Source organism: Sturnira hondurensis, unplaced genomic scaffold (genome assembly GCF_014824575.4).
Source record: "Sturnira hondurensis isolate 20B ecotype Veracruz unplaced genomic scaffold, ASM1482457v3 Scaffold0022566, whole genome shotgun sequence".
NCBI lineage: Eukaryota > Metazoa > Chordata > Mammalia > Chiroptera > Phyllostomidae > Sturnira > Sturnira hondurensis.
The window spans coordinates 9735439-9753747 of NW_028095197.1; the positions used below are offsets into that span (position 1 = coordinate 9735439).

Sequence of the window (18309 nt, forward strand, 5' to 3'; positions counted from 1 at the left end):
ACTTTATAACTACTTGTTTTTGACTTGTTTGTTTCCTAAGATATAGTAACTCCATCTGATTTAAAATAAACTAGAGAGGTCAGGCTTTTCCGAACAGGGAAACCAGTATGAATTGTGGAACAAGTCCCCTCAGCTTGAACGTCCCTGTTACAATGATCTTTGCCCAATTTTATCATGTGCCAGGAACAATCAGCTTCTTCCAGACATCACTGACACAGCATCACCTTTGGATTCTTCAACAGTAAGCAATCAAGAAGCATACGGCAATTTCTTTAAATTTTATCTATAGGTTTATTAAAATATGTACATGTTTTTCAACTAAATATTATGAACAACTTAAATCAATCAAAACAGTGAGACCACAAAGTGCCGCTTCTTCCTGCAAAGGCGGCACATCATTAGCTGGTACAGAAATATCCACAGTCACAACCAAAGTCGCACAGGCTGCCTTAAAGACGTGATGGAGGCTACTTACTATCCCAGGGACACCAAGGACGCCACGGGGTCAGTCCTGTGAACAGGCTCAGAAGCCGGCTTGATCTTTAGAACCTCTGCAAAGCCATCACCAAACCAGCACGTGACGTGGGCTGTGTCCACAGTAAAGTAGAAAAGGCGGTCCTGGCAGAGCTTTCGTCGGTATGTAGACCGGGGGTCGGCTGACAGCACGGCCTCGATGGCACGCCTTGCTTCCTCGACTGACTGAAAATACTTAAATGGAGCCCGACCAGCGTCTGCAATGAGAACACCACGACTTAGTGCTCAAACTCATGCAGGTCAAATTTTATTACAGTGAACTTCACCGAGGAGTTTGGTTGGTTCCCTGAATATCACTGGAAATGAACAGGGTTTGGAAATCTAGTCGGTCATTACAGAAAATGTCACCTTCAAATGGTATTTAGTTAATACCTTTTCCTTCAGGAAGCTTTCAAGTGTCATTCAACTTATGCATCTGCCCCAAATCTTCACTTGCTGAACAAGAAAATCCCTAATAGGAGAGCTGAGCTTCCATTTGCTGGCAACCTAAATGTTACTTTTCTATGCTCAATGTAGACTTTAATTCAGTTTGTCATTTTCTTCTTAGAAGAAATGGAGGCACGTTCAGGGAAATACGTCACAGTCCCAGCATTCTCAGAGAACCACAAGAAAGAGGACTAAACCAACACGGACCCAGAGCGAGGGAGGGTGCCTCGAGAGCAGATGTCACAGCCCAACAGCTAAGTGACACCACATTCCCTCAGGAACGAGGATGAGGACGTGAGAGAGTCCTTATGAAAACTGTGAAACGGATACACTGAGAGAGTTCAATGCCATCACAAAAGAACAGGCCACCCCATTCCACCCAGATGAACAGATGTTTACCCTGCCAAATGGCAAAACCTCCTGCATTTGTAGCACTGTAGATATTTTGATTTTAAAAAATAGTCAAATAAAAAATTAACTGTGACCCTGGCCAGTGTGGCCCAGTGGGTTGGAGCGTCATCCTGTAAACAGAAAGGTGACAGATTAGATTATCAGTCAGGGCACATGCCTAGGTTGTGGGTTTGGTCAGGTCCCCAGTCAGGGTGCATACAGGAGGCAACCAAATGCCTCTCTCTCGGCCTCTGTCTCTCTCTCTCTCTCTCTCTCTGTCTGTCTCTCTCTCTCTCCCCCACCACCACACCCACTTTCTTTACCTCTTTATAAAACTAATAAGCATGTCTTCAGATGAGGATATAAAACTTTTTAAATTAACTGTGACCTAATTTTTAGCAGCTCCAACATGACATACACATCCAAATGAAGGCCAGGCCGTTCCAGAAAGGCGTGTGCTGTAAACACTGTTGTTCTGTTCCAAAGGTCGTCTACAGCGGCTGAGGGTTTTTACCCTTCAAAAGTAAACTCCATTTTTAAACAGCCTGAACTCATTCTTGGCTATATCCAATAAATAAGTTGATAAGTTAAACAAAGGCATGAAGTTCAATTTTTGGTCAAAAACCAACGACCAGCCCTAGCTGGTGTAGCTCAGTGGATTGAGCGCGGGCCTGCGAACCAGAGGATCAGGGTTCGATTCCCAGTCACGGCACATGCCTGGGTTGCAGGCTGGTTCCTTGCAGGCCAACTACCAGCAGGGGACGCACGAAAGGCAACCATACATTGATGTTTCTCTCCCTCTCTCCTTCCCCTCTAAATATAAATAAATAAATAAAATCTTTAAAAAAAAAAACCAACGACCAATTACACACTACTAAGATTCCTTTGTTGCATGGCTAATAAAATGACTAAGGCCACTTGAAAAAGCAGAGTTCCAAAAGCACCACATACAACAAAGAAAAAATGGAAAAAACAGGGGAAAAGAGAAAAGAAAAAAAATCACACACTTCAGTAACAGTGTGTCTGGTAGAAACCTCAGGCCTTTGCCTGGCTCTTCGTTTGGCATAGGTACCTTCCCTCGCTTCCCTGCCTACTTACCTTCTGGGCTCAACTCAGATACTTTTTTCCCCCTCCAGAAAGCCTTCCTGGATCTTCTCGCCACTGCCCAAGTCGGAATCCTCTCCCTCACGTAGCCACAGCACTCTGTTCTAGTACCAGTCTCCCTCCTCTCATTTCAGTCTTTCACGTTTTCTAGACTCTGAACTTTCTGACGTCATTTCTTATTTCTATCCTGGCTCTAAATCCTGCTGTCTGTTATAAACCAACTCTTGCTTTATAGTTATATTTTATAATTTCCTTTTAACCATTTTTAACCAATAAAGCACAACACTATAGTTTCAAAAAGATAAAGTTTCTTTCCCAAGTAGGAAGCATTCAACGACAACCATGAGTCAAGGGGCAGGTACAGAGAATATCTTCTCCACTTGGTTCTACCCCAACAGTCCTTTTAAAACTGAACTTCCTGCTCCCTATCAACTGAACAGAGCGCTAAAACAACGTTCATAAACAAAACTTTTTTGAATAAAGAGATCAATTTAGAAACCAAATGCCCTGCTTAAACTTTAAGCCTTAAGAAGGATGAGAAGTGCAACCCTCCGGTGGCAGATGAAATCTGACATCTCCTTCCGAACCGGCTACTTCTCACCGGAACCACGGCACCTACCTCTCCACAGCCCTGTGCTTTGTTCTAGGTGGCTGCCTGGGGTCTGCTGTGGGCTGGAGAAACCAGATGATGATGTTTTGTAAGAACCACGTGTTCGACGGGCTCCAAGTGAAAGCCCCATGGCCTCCCTTCTGCAAGAGAGTACACATCTCCAGTGCTGGGACTTTATGGAGACAATTTCTGTGCTAAAAGACTTTGCCCCAAGAAATATCAAATTTGGCCAAATCTCTTACTGAAAGCTCACCTGTCATTCAAAAATAAGAAACGGAAAGTATCTGGTTTACCTTTGGAACCGAGGTGTTCAAGGTCCAACTCTGCGTGAGGAGTAAACCGGACATCCAAGGTGGCCACAGGGGCCTCTCGCACCCAGGCGGGAACCACACTGCGGTGGGCTGCGTCCGCCACCGTGGAAGGGCAGTGAGGAGCCACGGGCTGCGCCTCCGCACTGCTTTCCTGTGGGACCACTACTTCTTTCCCTCTCCTTGGCCTCTTATCTGTGCCCTCCTCTGAAGAGCTCTTCTCCAGGCGATATGAGCCGACCTCTGCCATGCTCAGTCTCTGACCACTGCCGGATTCGAAACCCAAGTGTGCAGGTACCTCCCTGTGCTTAGGTGAGCTTCGCTGGACGGTGGCTGCGTCACTGTTTGCTCCTGAAGTCCTGCCTTCGGCACATGCAGGTTCCTCCTGGGTGCGGCCGCAGGGCTGCAGTGCATCGTGCCCTGAGGTCTGCTGGGTGCAGCCGTCGGTCTTGCCATCAAATGGGGACACGGCTTTTGGTTTATACTGGTTATTCTGTAAATCACGCTCCCCTAAAGGCTCAATCAAATTTTGTGGCAAGTCATAATCAGCTATGTAGGGCTTTATGTCCAGTACAGGTGTACCGTGAATCATGTCAATTCCAGACAGGTATACAGCTCCACCTATAATATAAAAAAACCTCTTAAATAGTACAAACAATTGGAGAACCAACATTATCTACCTATGCCTCACCAAGCCTAGTCATAGTTCTCTTACATACCTGGCTCTCTCACACTTGCCGTTGACGTATGCTGGAAATCCACTTCCTTCTTTACCTGTCAAATTCCTACTCGCTCTTCAAGGCTCTCACATAGCACCTCTTCTACAAAGCCTTTCTGGCTCTTCTAGACAGAAACGTTCTTTCCTCTGGGTCCCAGAGGAAAACCCTCCTAGGGCCTTTTCAGGTGGTCTGGCAATGGTCTGCTTGGAGTCTCTCTGTCCCTAGACAGTGTGCACTTGAGCCCTCCAGCACCCGGTGGGGCTGACCCACCTTTGTATCACTGGGGCTTCTAACTCTGTCACAGACACACCAGTGCCCTCAGTGTATCTCTGTGGAACCAAGGAGGGTTTCTGTTGTGGCAAACAGACTCTAAGGTGTCCCCCGTGATGCCTGCCTCCTGGCGTTCACGGCCCTGTACAATCCCGTCCTCTTGAGTGTGCCTTGAAATCACTCCAGTGACTGTATTACATTATCTAAGATTCCTGTGCCTGCTGACAGACTTCATCAAGAGGCCTGCGGGCCCGATGAAGCAAGCAGCCATGCAGGGAAAGCCCATGCGGCAAGGAACCGCAGGTCATGTTTAAGAGCCACAACCAGCAAGAAGCTGGGGCCCTGAGTCCCACAACTACAAAGAAGTGAATTCTGCTAACAACCTGAGTGAGCTTGGAAGTGAACTGTTCCACAGTCAAGCCTCCAAATAAGAACTCATCCCAGCTGACACTTTATTTGCAGCCTAGTGAGACCCTAAGCAGACAACCCAGCTCTTGACCTACAAAAACATAACAATGTTCCAAACACATAATAAATCTGCCACATTTAAACTGCTAAGTGCATATTTTGTTATGCAGCAATTGAAAGCTAATATTTCAGGGAGACTCAAGGAGAACACAAGTCAGCATTACCAAATACTAAGAACAGGTCTCCTGTTTTCCCACTCGCACTGCTGCTATCCAGTTCCTACTACTGGTGCAAATTCTACTAATTTGATCATTGGAAATTTGGCTGCATGAGAATCGAAAAACTGCATGTGATCACATTTAATTCTGTCTCCATGTAAGAAAAACACAACTAACAAAGGACTTTGATTTCTAAAATTATGCTTACTGTGAATGAATCTGGAACTTTGGAAAGATGATTTTGCATTTTCAAGTGATTATGCCTAACAATGACCAAAGAATAAAGAAAAGGCACCACCACAGCAAAGGTTCATGGGATTTGGGAGTCAGACAGCCCCCTGGCTAGATGCTGTTAGACAAATTATCTAACATGAAAGGACATCAGTGCCCTCATCCATAATGGAGACTGCTACCCCATCACACCCAGAGAGGCCCTGTGAGAGAACATACATGAACGCTCTTTTGAAACTCTAACACTACATGAACACTAGCCGTCACTGTGATGCTTATTTAGGAAGAGCATCTACAGTACTACTGTCCTTGCCTTTCATCTTTCTGATTTGAGCTCCCCCATTAGAAAGTGAAGTTGTTCTGTGTGGCAAGGATTTTCATCCAATTTGTTCACCACGATATCCCCAGCATCTAGAATAATGCCAGGCATATAGTCTGTGCTTAGAAAAATACGTGTGGGTTGTACGAATGATCATAAAATGTTCTAGTATTGTTCACCCAAGTTGGTTGGCCATCAGAAATGGAGAAAACTCAAGTTGGATAGGCCACAGAATTTTTTCAGAAAACCTGCCCAAGGCCTAGTTAAATACAACCCTGCAACAGAGTTCAAGTTCTGGGAAAGTACAAACAAAATAAGTGCTCTCATCTTTTTAGCACTCAACAGTCTGAAAAGTACTCTTAGAGCTTTTGCCTCAGAAGATCCTCAAAAAAATCACACAGAGTTCCAGAGAGGGCAGATCCTTCTTCTTTGCCCACTGGACAAATAAGCAGGCTGAAGCTTAGAATGGCCTTCTGACTCTCAGTCTACCTGCTGTTTCATTTTCTGCTTCTCTAACAAATGTGCTGAATAGGTCAGAGCATTTCAAGACAGACATGCTTTCTTTCCAAAATGGTGTGGCCTGGTCACTAGCCACACCACGTGGAGTTAAACCTAATCCAGTAGTCTCCACAGGTACTCGATCTGACAGATGGCTGATCCTTCAGTGTGACTCATCCCAGACACTCTGCCACACACCACAGTTGGCAGACGCACAGCAGCCACAATGCACGTTCACTTCCCCAAGGCTGCAAAGAAGGAATGATACACCGCCGCCCTACACTGCCCACATATACAGGCACAACCAATTCCTGTGTGGTCAATTTTGAAAGTGTCCAACTACTTTTTAATCATTTTGGATTTATTGCATTCTAAGTCCGAGAAAATTTGGTTACTAATTTGGTCATTATAAAATCTTAAAGGTTATTTTTAAATAATTTAAACTTTTGATAAATGTAACAATATAAACAAGCACTGGGCATCCTCTGAGAGCTTCTATGAAAGGGTTTCAATGCTGACATTTATTAAGCATTTTCTTCAATGTCTGGTGGTTCTCAGGGGTTACCATCACTGGCACTTATCTGAGTAATAGCCAGGGCTGAACACTACATTAGTTTTATAATACTCTTTAAGGAAAAAAAGGTACAAGTAGAAATGACATGTGTTACCTTCTACTTTTTCCAGCTTGGCCAGGGTCAGTCCGATTGCATTGGGACGATGTGGGCTCCTCGTGGAGAAAACCCCAGTCTTCGCGCCATTCAGCCTGGGAGGCTGCACTTTTGCCTTACAGCTCAAATGACCGTTTTTGTGAAAAACAAACAAGATCCTATTGAAAAGAAACCAAACCATTAAGAAAAAACCCCCACAAACTTATCATAGTAAGGGGGGATAAAAACTTTAATCCCCACAAGTTAAAGCAGAAAAATGCTTTTAAATGATATTAAAATATAATCTATGATAAGAACACCATTCCCTTTTCTTTAAGGAAGACGGAGTCTTACCTTACACATACAATGACTGGCACACGGTAGGGACTGGACAGATATCTATCTAGTAGTGCCTGAATGTGTAATGTTTACAACGAAGTGCCTATATATGCTAGTCGGTATGCCAGACATTTTTATACTCATTTCATTTTATCTGCTTAAGAACCTTAAGAAGTATAATTTATCCCCCATTTTAAGGATGAGGAAATTGAGGTTCAGCTATATTAAATAACTTGACTAGGCCTTTCTACACAAGATCAAAAGCAAGGCCCTGGCTGGTATGGCTCATTTGGTTGGAGCATCATCCTATAGACCAAAGGGCCAAGGGTTTGATTCCCAGTTGGGGCACACACCCACATTGTGCGTTCAATCCCCGGTCAGAGCCCTTCTGAGAAGGCAGCCACTCAATGTTTCTCTCTCATATCAATGTCTCTCTGTCTCTCTGTCCCTTCACCTCTCTCTGAAAGCAATGAAACCCAACCAGGGCCTCAGCAATGACCTCAACTTAAATAATTCAACCACAATCACACAAACTAGGTCAGAACACCTGTGTTCTTTCTATTCTACCCATGTTCCCAGATTAACATAAAAAATAACTATTTCACAATGAACTCTTAATTTTAGGGCTTCACCAGTAAAATTAGACCAATTCGGACTGCTGATGTTGGGGTGAGGAAGAATGGACAGAATTCCAAGTGACATTAATATAACATAAGCTTTAACACAGGTAACACTTTATTTAAAGTATTCAGATTTCTAAGGTATGTTCAGGCATTTTTGTCTTTTAGAATGAGCAGACTTAATTCTTGATGGGTTGAGGGCAGGGTCCACAAGCTTTTTCTATAAAGGGTCAGACAGTAAATATTTTAGGGTTTGCAGGCCAACCAATCTCTGCTGTAACTATTCAACTCTGCTGCAGCAACACGTTAACAAATCCATGTGGCTGTTCCCATGAACTTATTTACAAAATCAGAAGGTGGGAAGGATTTGGTCCATCGGCCACAGCTTGCAGACTCTGGTGTAGAGGACAGAATGACTACTCATACACAGAATCAAGATCTACAGATTTCAGCTCAACAGAAAAGTGCTGATCACAATTAGAACCAATTGCAAATGGATGGTGCCCCCTCAGTACCTCCCAAGCTTCCTCAGGGTGTCTGAGTTATGCAATCACATGTGCGAATACATGATAGGAATTTCATGCAGTAGACAAGGGTGGTCTGGATGGCAGGCTCCAAGGTTTCCTCCATCAGTGGTTGCTTAGCAACTGGAATACTTTTTGCTTGGGTGCAAGATCTGACCCAAAGCACCACTTTGAACTATAAAACTTACCAAACATGAGAAAACTGTTCTAAACCCATCAAGGAATGTTCAGGATTATTAAAGATGCTCTTTCTAATTCTCAGACAAGCCCTTGAATGGCTACAAATGGATGGCTGCCTTGGAGTACCATTCTTGGCTGAGAAGCAGGATTCCAAGTAGCCAATCGGCTCAGTTAAAAGATTCCCTACAGGAGAAAATTGGATAAGAAATCATTAGGCAAAAGGTCATCAAACATGTTTTTTTTAATGCACTGATTTCATAGTTTTAAAATCTACCAGGAATTATTCAACTACAGAACATGATTCTTACAGTATTCATGAATATATACGAATACCCTCATCATTATATATACATTGTTATACACCTTGAGATGATATACTGGAAAGAGCACAAGTCTAAAAGATAGAAGGAAAGGAAAAGAACATTGTTAGAAGACCTACTATGACCAAAATTCAAATTCCATGCTACCATTACTAAGTTACGTGACCCCGGTCAGGGCTAAGAGGGTATTTCAAACAGAGAGAATAAGATGCACAGAGTTAAATGAGAAATAGTGTTGGATATGCTAGGAACGAGCTATCTTGACTGGCTAGAGTGTGAAATACAAGGCAATGAATATGAAAGGAGACAGTGGTTGTATTTTAGTAAAGATGTTTTCAATTGAGAACATCATATGAAACAAACTAGTTTCATTAAACAATAGCTTGAATGTATGGAATCATACCACTAAAATACCTACATGCAGGGCAGATTTCAGATTAGGCTTGGTCTAGTTACTCTCTGCCCCCCCCGAATCTAAGATCCATGTGGGCAGGAGATTTCCCGTTGTGTTTATTGCCATGTTCTTACTGTCTAGTAGTACTTGTCTGCAAGGCATTAGGTACTCAAATAACTCATGCTGCATGAAGAAAGGATTACGTAGTCTTAAGTGATTAAAAAGGAAAGTGACAAAGAGAAATGTGTGTAACATAATCCTAGTTATAAAAATGTGTTTACATATTTACCTATCTAAATATGTACATATATATCTAGAAACCTACCTGAAAGGATATTCACCAAATGTTAATGGTGGTTAAAATAGCTACAGAGAGATCTGGAGTACTTTACACTTAACTTTGTAACTTCTATAATATTTGAAATTTTTCAATGATCACAAATTATGTTTTAAGAATTTTAAAAAGCAGTAACATCTTTTAAAAGGAAATACTGGCAAGGCAGCATCAGGAATGTTTAAGGCAAGGTATCCACAACTACCATTCTGAAGTTATAAACTCTTCCCCCACATTTCATAAGGCTTTATCAACTTCTTTTAAGAGATGACGTAAAGACACTCTAGAGCGACTGTCACTTTATTTCTGGCTTCCATGCAATCTGTCCCACCAACACAGGTGGTACGACTGTGGGCCTGGGGCTGTCCCTCACAGCGCCTTTCATTACTTTTCACTTTAAAACCAAAATCAATTGGGACATAAAATATACATAAGACATTTGTAAGTAATAAAACATACTATTATAATGCAATCCTGTGTACTTTCCACCCAGCCCAAGAACTAGAGCTTTTACCAACAACTTGCATCTTTTTCCGTTGCTTCTCTCCTACCCCACACCCCTCCTTTCCCCTCGAGATAAACAAGAGCCTGACCATGATCTTTATCACTCATTTCCTTTTTAAATGTGATTTTATCAGATGCATATGCATAACTAAACTATTTCATTTATTTTGCTTTTTAGAGACATAAAAACTGGATTCAAACTGCTATCTTCTCAGACTTGCTTTCTCCTCAATATTATGATTCTAAGATCTATGCGTATTGTATATTTTTTGATGATTTTAAATTTTTTCCAAGTATGTTTATAGGTCCCCCCACTCCCATCTAGACTCTGTGGAACAAATATACTAAATATCTGAAAGATGAAGAAACTGAGGTCAAACAATTCTCCAGTGTTCATTAAATTGTCGTGAAGAAAATGGCCAAAAAGGACTCCTAATCTAATCAGCTGGGATCCCTGTGTTCTGTTTTCATTGATTTAACAAACATTTCCCAAGCATCTACAATTGCCTGACATTGTGCTAAGTTTGGGGAAAAGATACAAAACAGGAACTCTCATCACAAGTTAACAGTATGCTGGGGAGAAACTCACAACATGTTTCATTATCGTGGGAAATGTCATAACTACAGTTATGATCAAAAACTTCTGCTCTTGACTATCTGATTGGGGGCCTACAAATTTATAGCTAACTGAGCACTCACTTCACTGAATCAGTCTATTTCTGTTTTTCACAGATTACATACATGCTATGATAAATATAAACTGTAACCAATTAGATGCATTCCACTCCTCTTTTGCATCTCTATTAAGAACATAAGAAACACTGGCTTGCCATGAACTGAAATTCTCAGGCGTATGTTGCAGGAGTTCCTCAACTACATCACTCTTAAAATTTGGGACCACTCTCAGCACATCCTGGTGGGAACTTAACCATATTCTAATATGTCTGAACCCTCTGGGACTTATTTATATATTAGTCACCTGTTCTTGGGGTTATATAAATGCTGTGAAATACAAATGCTCAATACTTTCCAAATATAAATGCTACTTAAATGCTCTACTTGAAGTGGAGGCCCGAGAACACCCACCCAGGGAGAATCCTAATCTCCTCCGTCCTGCCTCATGTCTCAAAACAAACTAACAAATAAACAAAACATTAAACACCTACCATTTGATATACATGCTGTGCTAAGTACCTGGGTGCAGACATAAATAAGAAGCAGTTCTTACCCTCAAGGATGTCCAGTATATCAATAGGGATGGACAATCAAAATGAAATCAAACTGCCTTACATGCAGGATGGGGATAAGCACGGGTGTGCCAGGGTGACACTGGCATGAGAACCACACAGAAATGGGATGAAGTGATTCCCTAAACTTACATGGGAGGTTTATGGCTGGGCCATAAAAACAATACAGAGCCCTTACACTACCTGTGTGACCTTGGACAAACCTGCCTAACTCCCTGAATCCCAGTTTTCCCATCTATAAAACCAGGACAATAATACCTATATTGGAAAGTTGTAAGATTACTAAAATATGTAAAGCACCTAGTACAACAGAAGGTGCTCAGCAAGGAGGGTTATTAAAGCCCTTGCTCAGGCTTTTCCTTCCTTGTAACAGTATTACAACTGTATTAACTGTGTAATAAGAAAAAAACAACAACGAGGTATTAATGTAGAGGGTTTTTTATACAAGGTTCCTTTACAAGTCTTGTGCACACAGAAAAAAAGTTCAGGTTCTTTCCACCTCTTGTCTAGGATATTAAATTACCCTTGTTATAATCTGTCTCCCTTCTGCCAGTCCCTCCCCTCCTCAGAACTCACTACCCTAACCCACCAGACTCTGAGTTCCCTGTGTCATGCTACTCTAACTTTCCATGTTTCTCACTGTTAACAGATGGCACATTTCTTAGCCTACTGACCAAAGTTTTCTACAGTCTGAATCCAATCAAGTGTTCCCTAACCTCTCTGTTTCATTTTCTAATACTTCTGGATTTACAGCTCCCTAATGCCATGCTCTGTGGACCTCTGAGCCATGCTCTTTCCTGCCTGTCAAAATATCAGATTTGTAAACCTGCAGTGTGCAACCATTTTTTTTTAAATGAGCACAAATTTTGACTAGGTCACAGTCACAGTACTTTTAGGAAATTGAAGGCAAACATTTACAACATACACAAAGATTTTCATTTCAAGAACTTTCATTTAGAACAATAAGTGGCAATAACCTAAATGCCCAACAGGAATGTGTTAAGTTAGAAGACATCTATAAAACAAAATAGTGTAACTTCTTAAAGTTAAAATTAATTGCCATGGATTCTTATGATACGTTAAGTTTTTTTAAGTTTATTAACAGTGGGATCGTATATCAACTCGTGTTTCTATGGTGTAAGCACTAAAACAAGTAGGAAAGGTAGACATCAAGATATTTACAAGGTTTTCTCTGGGTGATGGCCGACTACTTTTTCTTCCACATGCTTCCTCTAGTATCTGAAATGAATCCATTTTGCTCTCCATAAAGAGGTGAAATAGAGAAGCACAACCATTTCCATCTCTTCCATCCCCAGTTTAAAACCATTTCCTCCCCTGACCTTTCCACGTTGCCTCACTTCCTACAGCGCAGGGTGCTTCTCGCTTGTGGCATTTATTAACTCCTAACCCGCACAATACCAGCAGTATATAACCTAGCTTTCCCATATGAACGAAAATTCCCTAAGAGAAAAAGCCCGTTATACTGGCTGTGGCTGTCTGCCACCGTGCCAAAACCAGGCGGATCACAGCTACCAAGAAGAGTGACATGACGTCATCCCATCAACCTCAGACACATCACGTGGTTGACGGAGCACGTGACCCGTCCGTAAGTATAATGACGCATGTTAGTTCAGTGTCTCACATTTCGTGTTCCTCTCAGCAGTGAAGTGGGCTACCTACACCTAGCCCTCGTCCGAGTGCCAAGCAGCCAGCCTCTCAGAAGTTACCTGTCTCCAGTGATGGCTTGATGCACCCGCACGGGGTCGCTGTGGGGCGAGGCCCTGGTTCCTCCCAGCCGCGCATGGCTACTGATCACAGAAATGCCCACCTGACGCATTCTAGCCTTCCGCTTCCGGTCACCACGTCTTGCGCCTGCGCTGTAGCTGTACCGGCAGGGTGGTGCAACGTTAGCAAGCGCTAGCGCGGGGAGTGGGGTGCGCGCGTGCGCGGTGTGCTCTGGCAACTCAGAGACTGTTACAGCATAGAGGTATACATTAGCCTCTGTTCCTTTCTACAAACGGGGTGTCTCAGTTGTCTCACGCAAACTCACTGCAGTTGCCACCCATTTCAGGGCAGTCAGCGACTCCCAAGTTCCCGCGCTTTCAAGGGAGGGGGAAGCACATCAATGAAGCCTTAAAAGACGTCGGTCTCCAAATAACCAACCTACACATCTAATGAGTGACGCTAATTTTTAAAGAAAAAGATTGTGTATGTGCAGTCACCACATAGCAAAATGATCGGATGTTAGGAAATGTTTGAAATTCTCCTTGGGTAGTGAGAATACCCATACATTAATACTTGTATGTATGCGCTCATTTTCCCCCCATAAGAATGATGATTTGTCAGAAAGGAATCCAATTAAACCTTGTTTCAAATAAAATGGATGGGGAACCCCATACCGGATTAGGGATTAAAAAGTGGGTACTGTTTCTTGTGCTCCCTACCTCAAGGGAACTAAAAAGAATGAAACTGAGTCAGCACGCCCTTTACTTTGAAGAATTATGGTCGTTTGGGGGCACCTCTGGAAAGTTGAGAACCAACAAGAATCCTTTTTTTCGTCCTATGCAATGATCAGTTATCCCTGCACGGATAGCCTATCCTTTTATCCACTTAATTGTAACATCACCCCTCACCTATTTGTCTATTTTAACTTTCTCCGTATGCACAATTCTGTTACTGGGCTTTTAATCCCAGCACGTTGTTTCACGTGTTGGTGATGGGGGGGGCGGGGGGGTACATATTGCCTGCAGTATAAATTATTCAAAAGAATACAAGTCCACAGATTTAAAAGCTTAACAACCACGAAAAAAAAAAAGACTGTTTCTAAACCTGATTATTTGTCACTAGTACAGGACAACCAGCAGAAAGAGCTGAAGATTTAGAGAACGTTTGGTTGGTTTGATTTGTTTTTTTTTTTTTACAGGCACTTTAAAATGTAATGAAATTCACGTATGTGTCTTCTGACAGGTCTTTTCCACATGGAAATTTGGAAAATAATGCTATTCTGTTTCCAGTTGGAAACAGCTCTGTGTAGCTGAAGAAACGTGTTTGAGAATTGCTGAGCTACAGACACGTTGCAAAACTGGGGAGGTAATAGCTGTGTTTGCCACTAGATGGTGGTGCTGCGGAAAGTGACAGTCTTAATTTGTGGACAGAGTAGTGTAGAAAACGAGAGGCATTTGCCGTCCTGGCCACGGATCTCATATCTTATGACAATCACACAAAAAATACGTTAATTACCAAGTGTGACAAGTACTGAAATGCAAAGCAGCCTTGGAAATAGCGTAGATTTCTACTTTTTTAAAAGGTAAAATTTCTCTATGTAAAACTTAACTATATGGCACCTTTAATATATGATTTGAGTTATATATCCTGTCTAGAGTTACATATACCATTATTTGTAGTTTTGTAAGACAATCCTTCCTCTGGGGGTAGGACTTAGGAATCTGACTTATAAAACAACCTAAATGATTCTAATTGAGGTGGTCATAGCCTGTATGCTGAAAAACACTTTTCAGTATAATGACTCCACTGAAGTGAAGGATCCCTTTGGAAATAAAGTTTTGAACCTTCTATTGCATCGTGTTAGATTTAACAATATAAGGCTCATGGATTTTGGTTTTTGTTTTGTTTTAAGAACAACCATTGTACTTACCTTGAAAGGAGGGCAGCACAAAGTAGGGCTAGATAGGTTCTTATAAAACTTTAATTCTGACTGTGACCTCAAGGTTCTAAGCCAAGAAAAAAAAAGACAGGAAAATATACAGATGCTCATTGGTGTTTGAATAAGAGTGAGAAAGCAGAGGTTGTATGTAAATAGGGAGTAAGGTAAAGAGAGCAGGCAGAAGGGGTCCTAAAAGGTAGAAAGAGAAATTCCTTCTTCCTCTAATGCACTGTATGCCTCATTCTCTCTCCTTCCCCATCCTGGTTCCCTTGTACATTGTATACATGGAAATCTCTTAAGGTTCTTCTTAAAGCAACGCTGGCTAGAACTTGAGATTTCAGTTCACTCCTTTTCCTCTAATCTTCACCCACTCTGGCAGGGGAAATTGAAACAAAATTTCCAAAGATTGAGCACCATCATGAAAAGCACTGAGGAAGTTGGATGTGACTTTGGGTGAGTGGCCTAGCCTCTCTGATCTTATTCCCTCATCTGGAAAATGGGCTGATAATAATTGCCCAGCCTATTTCAGACTCTCATACAGCTCAAATTAAGGAGTATATTTGAAAATATCAATTCTGAAGTGCCATGCAGATATAAGGGCTATCATATAATATGACATGCTTCCCTCAGTGTTACTTGAGTAATATAATGGGGGATGAGAATTATTGTACAATTAATATATCCTGGGGGGTTGAACTTTAAAGTTTGTGGGCGAGGGTATAGCAAATAGGAGGGAAATAGCATTGTAACCTCACACATACCAATGGTCTTCAACCCTAGCTCTAGGTGCACATTAGAATCATCTGGAGAGCTTTTAAAATATCCTATGCAATGTTGTATCCTAGATTAGATCCTGAAGCAGAAAAGGACATTAATAGAAAAATCTAATGAAATCTAAATAGACAGCCTGACTTCCAGCCAAGATGGAGGCATAGGTAGACACACTGTGCCTCCTCGCACAACCAAAAGAAGGACAACAATAAACTTAAAAATAAAAAGCTGGAACTGACATAAAATTGAACTGTATGGAAGTCTAACAACAAAGGAGTTAAAGAAGAAACATTCAGACCAGTAGGAGGGGCGGAGATGGGCAGCCGGGTGGAGAGGACTCCAGGAAAGGCAGTGGCTGGAGGACCGGACAAGGCAGTGGCTTGCAGACTGGGAGGTCCCACATTCACATGAAAATAAACTGGGAGGAACAACTGGGGGGGCAAGACAGACTGAGCAACTCAGGGCTCCAGCTCCGCGGGGTGGGGGGGGAAGCCTCAAACCTCTGACTAAAAACACCTTTTGGGGTTGAGGCAGCAGCAAGAAAAACTCCTAGCCTCACAGGAGAGTTCGTTGGAGAGACCCACAGGGTCCTGGAACGTACACAAACCCACCCACCCAGGATCAGCACCAGAGGACCTGACTTGCTTGTAGGAAACAGAGGAAGTGACTGACAACCGGCAGAGAGCAGAGCAAGTGGCATTGTTCCCTCTTGGACCCCTCCCCCACATACAGTGTCAACCCACAACGTTGCAATGTGGGTTGTCCAGCCGTGGTGAACACCTAAGTCTCCGCCCCTTACTGTGTAATAGGCACACTGAGACCAAAAAAAAAAAAATGGCCCAAATGAAAGAACAGATCAAAGCTCCAGAAAAAATACAACTAAGCGACAAAGAGATAGCCAACCCATTAGATGAACAGTTCAAAACACTGATAAGCAGAATGCTCACAGAATTGGTTGAATATGATAGCAAATTAGAGGAGAAAATGAAGACTATGAAAAGTGAAATAAAGGAAAACGTATAGGAAACCAACAGTGACAGGAAGGAAACCGGGACTCAAATCAATGGTATGGACCTGAAGGAAGGAAGAAACATTCAACCAGAACAGAATGAAGAAACAAGAATTAAAAAAAAAAATGAACCCTGGCTGGTGTAGCTCAGTGGATTGAGTGCAGGCCTGCAAACCAGACGAACACGGTTCGATTCCCAGTCAGGGCACATGCCTGGGTTGCAGGCCAGTTCCCAGCAGGGGACTCACGAGAGGCAACCATACATTGATATTTCTCTTCCTCTCTCCTTCCCTTCCCCTCTAAAGATAAATAAATAAAATATTTTTTAAAAAATGAGGAGAAGCTTAGAACCTCCAGGACATCTTTAAATGTCCCAACATCTGAATCATAGGGTTGCTAGAAGGAGAAGAGGAAGAGCAAGGAATTGAAAACTTATTTGAACAAATAATAAAGGAGAACTTCCCCAATCTGGCAAAGGAAATAGACTTCCAGAAAGTCCAGGAAGCTCAGAGAGTCCTGAAGAAGTTGGACCCAAGGAAGCACACACCAAGGCACATCATAATTACATTAGCCAAGACTAAAATGAAGGAGAGAATCTTCAAAGCAGCAAGAGAAAAGGAAACAGTTACCTACAAAGGAGTTGCCATAACACTATCAGTCAATTTGTCAAAAGAAACCTTTCAGGCAGGAAGGGGCTGGAAAAAATTACTCAAAGTCATGATACGCAAGGACCTGCATCCAAGATTACTCCAGCAAAGTTATCATTGAGAATGGAAGAGCAGATAAAGTGCTTCCCAGATAAGATGAAGTTAAAGGAGTTCCCTATCCCCAAGCCCTTATAATATCAAATGTTAAAGGAACTTATCTAAGAAAAAGAAGATAAAAAATATGAACAGTAAAATGACAACAAACTCACAGTTATTAACAACTGAACCTAAAAACAAACAAACAATAAAAAACTAAGCAAACAACTAGAACAGGAACAGAATCACAGAAATGGAGATCACATGGAGGGTTATCAGTGGGGGAGTGGGAGGGGGAAAGAAGAGGAAAAGGTACAGAGAATAAGTAGCATAAATGGTAGGTAGAAAATAGACAAGGAGAAGTTAAAAATAGTATAGGAAATGTATAAGCCAAAAAATTTATATGTAAGAGGTGGGGGAATGTGGGTTGGAGGGGATGTGCAGGATGGAGGGGAATAAAGAGGGGGAAATGGGACAATTGTAATAGTATAATCAATAAAATATATTTAAAAAAGAAATGTAAATAATATCTGTAGTTCGCTTAACAATAATGTAACAATCTTAGTTTCTTAAGTTTTGATAACTGGGCCATAGTTATGTAAGATACTAAGTGAGGGCAAAGTGGGTGAGAGGTACACAGGAACATCTGTACTATCTTTACTTTTCTAGAACTCTAAAATTATTCCTCAAAAATTATTTAAATCAAAAGTAATTAAAAATAAATATACCTGCCCTGGCTGGTGTGACTCAGTGGATTGAGGGCCAGCCTTTGAACCGAAAGGTTGTCAGTTTGGTCCCTGGTCAGGTCACATGCCTGGGTTGCAGGACAGGCCCCCAGTTGGGGGCAGGGTGTGAGAGGCAAACAATTGATGTTTCTCTCCCTCTCTTTCTCCCTCCCTTCTCCTCTCTCTAAAAATAAATAAATAAAATCTTTAAAAAATAAATAACTATACCTATCTCTGGATGATACCCTCGACA

At 42.0% G+C, this 18309-nt stretch overlaps 1 protein-coding gene across 3 annotated transcripts; it reads right to left on the bottom strand.

Moving 5' to 3' along the window:
* Positions 1-287: 287 nt before the first annotated feature.
* Positions 288-12993, bottom strand: TRMO (tRNA methyltransferase O). Of its 3 annotated transcripts, XM_037035946.1 has the most exons (6): positions 12872-12993; positions 8354-8528; positions 6704-6861; positions 3358-3993; positions 3074-3204; positions 649-731 (listed from the first exon to the last, which is right to left on the bottom strand). In XM_037035946.1, exons 1-5 carry the CDS (start codon positions 12945-12947, stop codon positions 3098-3100), a joined length of 1152 nt encoding a protein of 383 aa, XP_036891841.1. In that variant the 5' UTR covers positions 12948-12993; the 3' UTR covers positions 649-731; positions 3074-3097. The 3 variants fall into 3 exon arrangements, with proteins under 3 accessions (XP_036891840.1, XP_036891839.1, XP_036891841.1); XM_037035945.1 differs by lacking the exon at positions 3074-3204 and having other exon boundaries at positions 288-731; XM_037035944.1 differs by lacking the exon at positions 3074-3204 and having other exon boundaries at positions 288-731; positions 3349-3993.
* Between the last annotated feature and the right edge of the window lie 5316 nt (positions 12994-18309).